Source organism: Acinonyx jubatus, chromosome C1 (assembly GCF_027475565.1).
Source record: "Acinonyx jubatus isolate Ajub_Pintada_27869175 chromosome C1, VMU_Ajub_asm_v1.0, whole genome shotgun sequence".
NCBI lineage: Eukaryota > Metazoa > Chordata > Mammalia > Carnivora > Felidae > Acinonyx > Acinonyx jubatus.
Genome location: NC_069381.1, coordinates 86,691,518 through 86,699,025, shown reverse-complemented (window position 1 = coordinate 86,699,025; position 7,508 = coordinate 86,691,518). Strand labels below are relative to the sequence as shown.

Here is a 7,508-nt window from a genome sequence, read left to right as displayed (position 1 = left end):
TTGTTGCTTAGTGTTGTTCTTCCTTTTGCTGAATTTATCTCCTGTAAATCTATGAGCTGGCTCTTGGGAGGCTCTAGGTCTGGCAGCTGTCTACAGACTAGAGGAGTTAGACATAATTACCTACTCGTTACCATGAATATACTCTATTTCCTTCCAGAGGCATTAATTCAGACCCAGGTTATGCCTAGCTGGGCCTTGGCCAGAGGAATTTAGACCACAGAGTACAGAAAGCATAAAGTAGTAATAACTCTATTTACCCAAGACACTTTGCCTGAAAGGACCCTTTCACCCCAGTGAGAAGGCCTGAGATGTGACCAGAAGGTGGGGCTTACTAGACTGACTGCATCATTTCTCACCTTCTAGAACAGTATCAGCCCATGGAATTCTCAGTAAATCAGGGGAGCTATTAAGAAACAATTTGGAATACCATTCATACATGTTGCTGCAAGCACTGTAACTATCTATCTCTGGATATTGAGTTTATTTAGGATTCTGGCAGCCTCACAAATATGTGTTTCTAAACTTTGTATTAATTTTTCTCTTTCACATCTAGGAGAAAGCCTATAAAATAAGTTCATAAATATACAAAGTATTGAACAGAAAAATCATGTTTCAGAAAGTTTGGAAACTGAAAATGCAAACACATTTTTCATTTTCAGAAAATGAAGGATAATTAAGGTGGTAAATTGACCTATATTTCCATCATAAGGTTCTTAATTAGTAATTGTACTTTCCACATTTAAACACAATATGATATTCAATCATTTTATGAAATTATATTAATAACTTGAGGTTGGATTCTGAAAAGCTAGTTGGTGATATTTCTCTGCAGCTCATATAAGTCATCCCAAACATTCTGCCAACAGCATTACTAATATAAAGTGGGGTTTTTATTTTTACCTGTTACCTAAGAGGTTAACTTCTTGATGTGGGAATGAATCTTTGTCACAGAAGGTGACAGTCACGTTGAAGGTACTTTTTAGTTGCCTCATTTTGTATGCCTCATGTATGTTGTTAATTCCATCTTGGGCCTCCACTAGTCTCTGAAGACCTTCCTTCCAACTTTTAAACCACATAAATGGATTGTCTGATTAATATGATGGATCAAGAGCTATATTTTGATAACTAACAGAAAACTAGTCTCCTAGAGATGGGTGGACATATGCACCTCATAAACTTAACTGAGAATTTAAGCACTGAAATGTCTTAAATACTCAGCATAGGTCTTGGTCAAAGCTCCCAGTCTTGGTCAACAAACAGGAAAATGTATCCATTCACTCAGCCCATCTCTACTGAGTGCCTAATGTATGCTGGCTACCTTGTTGGGCTCTGTTCCAGACAATTTTTGAAAGGGACATCTCAGGAAATATTAAGGAACAAAAAGGAGCCAACAGGAGGGAATAATTTAAACTTGGAAAAAATGACCAGGGAATGTATATTCCAGATTTAAGTGGGTTACTTTGGGGAAGGGTGAGTGGAAGGAATTTAGAAACCTGCCTCTTATTATTTTCACTGTGGGGTGACCATGTTGTCAGCTTCTGAGGCCCTTTACAGGCGCTGTGGGCCTAAATGCTTGGAGATCTCTTGTTAGATGCTTTCCTGGTCTTTTGTCCTCCGCCTTGCCCCCTCATCCGGGATCATGTCAGAATCAGCTGGAAAATGAAATTACTCACCCCCTCAATGTCAGCTCCCATACATCTTTCTCCTCCTGTTTCAGGGTACAGTTCAGCTCTTTAAGAGACGAGACTGAATGAAGCTAGTGCAGAATTTAAACATTTTAAGAGAGAAACTTGTCAGTTTCAGATCTCCAAGGACAGCTTCCCTATAAGATCAAGTGTTTTGACCTTCTAGGTCCCTCCATCTCACCTTCATCCCTTCTAACTCTCAGTTTAAAGACACAAAAAATAAAATAAAATAAAAATAAAAATACTTTTCGGAGCGGGCAGAGCAATGTATCCTCCGGTTCCACGTCTGCTATAAGAAGCAGATTTTTGCACAAGGATAAGGTTACGGCTGCCAGCCCAGAACTCCAGCGGTGTGGCAAATCAGACGCTGGGCTCCTCCCCTCCCCCGCCGACGAACGAGAGGCTAACAGACGGGTGCAAGTAGACAAGTAGCTGTTTTTATTGAATACAGAAGCTCCTTGAAAACTCTGTGGGCTCCGGGGCTCTCCTGCAATTCCTTTCATTCCCAAAGTGCTGGAGCCAAGCACGCGTCCCGCGTAACTCCCTCCCATTTCTTCTCTGGGATTTGGGTAGGAGAGGAGGGAGGCGAGGCGACGGGAGATGGGGGGTGGTTGGTGGGCTGGGCTTGCCAGGAGTCCTGATTCTTGGGCTGGAGGAGAGGGGGGCGGGCTCGGGGCCGCCCGAGAGGCGTGTGATTGGGTCTGACCCTCAACCGGCTTGTCAGTTTCGCTCGGGGTAAGGGGGGCGCGGGAGGGGAGTGGGCGGAGGAGGGGGCTGCCCGGAGCCTCTCGTCCGGCCCACTGACGGCATGAAGCCTTTAGGGGCACGCAGTCCTCTCAGATTTTCGGTTGAAGCCCCTTATCTGCCTTCAGTCTGAAGGCAGGGCCCCGCGGAGGACGGATCGGAGGGTCCCGGCCGGCGGGGCCAACCGAGAGGGAGAGGAGGGGGCGAGACACAGGAAGGAGGCCAACCATCGAATTTTAAAGAAAAAGCCCTTTGACTTTTCCCCCCTCTCCCTCCTCAATGGCTGTGTAGCAAACATCCCCGACGATACCTGGGAAGGGACGAAGTTGGTCTGCAATCGCAATTTCGAGGGCTGAGTTCACGGTTGAGTGCGGGGCTCGGAGATGGAGCGGTGGTCCTCTAGGTGGAAAACGAAACGGTGGCTCTGGAATTTCACCATAACAACCCTCGCACTGACTTTCCTCTTCCAGGCTAGTGAGGTCAGAGGAGGTAAGAAAAAAAGTGGTTTTGGGGAGGTGGGAGATTGCCGTCGGTCTTTGTCATTCTGTGCCCCTCCCCCTCTTCACCCTTCCTCCCCCGCCATTCCTCCCCCCACCTTCCCAAGCTCCCCCCCCCCCCCCCGAAAACAATTCTCCTAAATAAAATCCAGATTGTAGCTGCCACCAGGTTGAAGTGAAGGCTGGAGAGAGAGATGGATGTAGGCGGGACAGTAATGGGAGAAGAGGTAGCAGGAAAAAAGATCTGTCAGCACAGAGCCCGCTGAAATGCCCTTCACCACTTTCCAGCGTCTTTGAAAAGAGGAAAAATATTACCTTGAACACAAGGGCAGTTGTGCAGAGCTTTTGTTTGAGGACTAGTCCCTAGATTGCCCTTGGAACACATCTTCTGGTTTCTTCAGATTCTAACTAATGGAAGTATCTCTTTAAGGGTGAGCTGGAATATAGAGAAAGGGTATAAAATGAACCTTGATAAAGTTCTTTGTGTGGAACAAAGTGAGAAACAGGCTCTTTTACTTTTAGGGATGTAAGAGAAAGCAGAGGTGATGAATCTAGAAGACTGAGAACACCGTGTGTGTGTGTGTGGGTGGGTGGGTGGGTGGGTGGGTGGGTGTGGGTGTGTGTGGCGTTTTGGAGAGATTTTAAGTGGGAAAAAAATTGGCAGGTTGTAAAGAACGGGTTGAAGATGGGGGGAACACTTATCCCTGAATCTCAGTCCACTCCTCTCCACTTTGACCCCCACCTCGCGCCCCCCCCCCCTTCTTCTTGCAGGTTGGACTCGCAGTTCTCTTGGAGAATGATGAAACTCGCCAAGCAAATGGGGTGGGAGAGGAGGAACAGGGATTGGGAGGGAAGAGGAGGGGGCCTGGGATGGGGTGGGAGGGGAGAGGTAAGGAAAAGTTCCTACGTGGCACCACCAAATATTCAATGACCAGACCTGCTCGGAAGACTGCAGCCCTGTCAGTACCGAAGGAGGGAGAGCGACTTCACTCCTCCCCTCCGCCTCCTCCCTCCCCTTCCCCCGCCCTTTCCCGCAAAGGCATCTGGCTGGAGCGGTCCGTTAGGTGCTGTAGACACGACTGGCGGGCAAACGCCTTTGGAGTTAACAGAGCCCGAACAGCTTAGAGTAGAAAAGCAAGCTTTGTCAGGAGTGTACAGAGAAGTGGGGGGTAGGAAGAAGGGTGGCGAGGATTGGCCGAGGGAGAAAGAAGTTGTCAACCCCAAATGCGCAGGCTTTAGCAGAAACCTGAGTCTGGCCCTGGTAGATGCCAAGATCTGAGCTCTCCCTAATGGGAATTAGCGCTCCCGGAGGCCGAACTCTGGCACACCAGGTCTGTGTTCCTTCCCCAAGCTTAGTGGTGTTCACCTTCCGGAGTGGCAGGCTGTGGTTGATTATTCTTCTGCTTGACTTTAACTGGTAAATACAGCCAGAGCCTCCTTAGGACTGTGCTTAAATTTTGATACGAGTTATGCTAATTATTCTGATGCATTAATTTAAACATTTTTAAGGATAAATAGAGTCTTTGAGAGTGGAATCCATCAAAAGTTTGCTTTTTACCTTTGGTACCTGGTCACCAGCTGGGTTGGTCATTTCTGTTCGCTGTTCTGCCCTCTGCTGGTTTTATTTGGAATTTATTTGGAATTTATTTGGAATTTAAGCATCTGCCTCAGCACATAGGCCTCTTAAAATCCTTAAGAACAGATATACTCCTTCTTTTTCAACTTGTTACACACACATATGGACAAATGTACCATAATGGCAGCTCTGAATTTAAAAATGTAGAAACCAAGAGTTTCTTCAATGAAGACATGAAATATAAACTCAGGAGACACCATTGTAGGCATTCAAGGATTATTTCACTGAAGATATTTCTGTCTTATTTTCCACATTTGGCCTTCCTTAAAGCTCTAAGGATATTAGAAAGATCAAATTTCTACACTTGCGTTGCATAAATTGGCTCTTTTCAATCTAGCTTCAGATGTGAAACACTTTTAAATAAACATTTCAGTTCCATGTCAAGTAAATGGTGGAAAAAGAACCTTTACTATTATTATAAGACCAAGTAATGTGAGAAATAGCAAAGTTTAAGGATCATGTGTTGTTTTTATTTGTCATTTCTGATGAAATGTCTCAAAAGTTACAAGAGTGTATAGTCATACTGTAAGATTTGGTATTTGTGTCATCAAGTTGCTAGGTGCTTACTACCTAGTGGGAAGCTACATATTTACAAATGTACTCTTGAAGGCATTTTGCCACTTAATAAACTTCATAAAGGAAGTAATAGTATCCTAATGTTTAAAAAGGAAACATTGGTCTGAATCATCACACAAGGGAAATATAAACCCAGTGTCCAGTTCTTATACTAGCCATCAGATTTGCAATTGAAGTAACAATGAATATTATTTCATTCCAGTTTCTAAATAAAGGTATTGTATGCTATAGTTTATTGATGTCACTAAGATGCAATGGTGCGATTTGGTTGCTAAATCAAAAGGTAATTTAAAACAGCCTATTTTCATCTAAAATTTGCATTTCTTGGATTTAAAACATTAAAGCCTTAAAAATTTCTGGGTTGCCAATAAATTAGACTCTAAAGAAAATATAGTTAGGATCCTAAAGCATCTGCCTTACAAAGAATAGTTTTTGGAGTGAATGGATTAAAATAAAATTTATAATCTCATACAGAATCATATTATTTTACTTTGCAAATCCAAACTGTAATTTGGTCATCTTTCACATGCTTATTAAAGATTTTTAGTATTTATTATGATTTAATGTAAGAGTGTTATTTTTATAATATATTCACTTGCATCAACTTCAATTTTATGTCTCATATATTTTCCTGTGGTTGACATAAATGTTTTATCTCAGAAATTTATGGATTTCTTTATCAATTAGGCCATTGTTTATCATAGATAGGACCTGAGATTTACCTGGAATTTATAGTGACTATGCTGTGATTGTGTTAAGAGTGATGGTTTTAAGGGTTTAAAAAAGGGTTAAGTTATAATTGAATACTGAGAAAAATAGTATGTAATTGAATCATTTTTCACTAATTAAAATGGTATTCAAACTTTGGTGGTTAAGCCAATACTGTGCCTTGCAAAAAGTTGATTAATTTTATAAAGGACTTTCAAAGCTAGTTAACAATTGGTAGTGAGCTTTCCTGGAGTGTTTTGAGTGCCCAGGATCAGCAGGTGAAATGGTGCTGGCTTCCAGGGTATGTGCTAATCCAACTTTGTAAAGAGATCAAGTTTGCCACTGAGGCTACTTAATCAGAAATCAGTTAAAAGATCAGATATACATCTGACAACACATGCAGTGCCTGCTAGGATTATTTATATTGTCTTTCCTCTTGTTTTTTAAATAAAAATTGACAAAGTCTATAATAGAGAAACAATAAAGAAAATTAGGTGTCTTATGAGAAGCATCTTCCTGCTTGTTTTACACAGATTAAGGGGCACATATATATTCAATTAAACATGTACACCATCACAAAATTGTCTATTAGTTTTGAAATTAAGTTTGTTAATCTCTTAAGTGACAATTTACTTCATAATAAACACCTGAGTCTCTACTTTATAAAAATTACTCTGTAAGAGGTATTTTCATATTTGTTAACACAATTGTGAAGTGCAAATGAGAAATATATACACCTAGGTAGTATGATTGCTTACAATTTATTTAATTAATTTTTTGGGTTCTATGTTCACTTCAGGGTGAGTAACATAGAAGGAGCATATTATTCAAGTTAAGTTATCCCTAAAATATAGCAAGGCAAACATGAATCTCTTTTAGATTTTTGGGTAGGATTTCTGACCAAAAGAAACCCCCCAAAACAAACAAAAAACCTCCCTAAACTAAGTAGTCACCTTTCTTTTCTAGAAATTTGCTTTTTTTCTGAAAAAACTCTCTTCACTCTGCTTAATTTATTGAAGCATTGTGTATTTACTGATAATGAATGAACTCAAATCAAGCTTGGTTGAGAGTATGTCATAAAAAGATGAATTTTTCAAGGGAAGAAAAGGTGTTTAGATAAGATTTTTTAAAAGAGAATGCTAGAGATAGACATTACTGTAGAGATTGTTTCTCTTTACTCCCTTCTTGCTTTACTAATGAGGAAACTAAATCATAGAAAAGTTATTAGCTGAATGCTCTTTCTCATAAAAAATAAAAAAACATTTTTATAATATTCAGTGTTTTTCTAAGTAAGTAGAGTGAAGGTCAGCAATAGTGACAAAAATATCTCAAAATAATAGTGATCTGAGACTTTATGGAACGACCAAATATTGCTTAAACGAATGTATTAGAGTTTAGATTTAGTGAGAAGATGGATTCAATTAAAGAAATTGAAGAAAATCAGACAGGAAATTGAGTTATAGAATGCATTTAAAAATTTCTCAGTTTTTTAAGTTTGGAGGAAGGTAATTTTTGATAATTTGTATTGTTAATATACCTGATTATGTGATTCTGTAAGATTATTGGTATCAGAGTAGAAAGCATAATAGTTTGTAAAATACCTTTCATGTACGTTCGTTGCTGGATTAGGAATGTGATTTTTTTATCCACTCTAAAGTTGTT

The 7,508-nt window shown here is 40.6% G+C and overlaps 1 protein-coding gene across 5 annotated transcripts in view; it reads left to right on the top strand.

Annotated features, from left to right (window-relative positions):
- Nucleotides 1–2,103: 2,103 nt before the first annotated feature.
- COL11A1 (collagen type XI alpha 1 chain) overlaps nucleotides 2,104–7,508 on the top strand; it is a 215,235-nt gene continuing 209,830 nt past the window's right edge. For 2 of the 5 annotated variants that reach the window (XM_027058472.2, XM_053214541.1), the window contains exons 1-2: nucleotides 2,104–2,254; nucleotides 2,721–2,918. In XM_027058472.2, the coding sequence (XP_026914273.1) occupies nucleotides 2,813–2,918 (106 nt within the window). In that variant the 5' untranslated portion in view covers nucleotides 2,104–2,254; nucleotides 2,721–2,812. Of the gene's footprint in view, nucleotides 2,255–2,453; nucleotides 2,919–7,508 lie in introns of those variants that run through there. The other 3 variants (XM_027058478.2, XM_027058477.2, XM_027058475.2) reach the window with 2 other exon arrangements.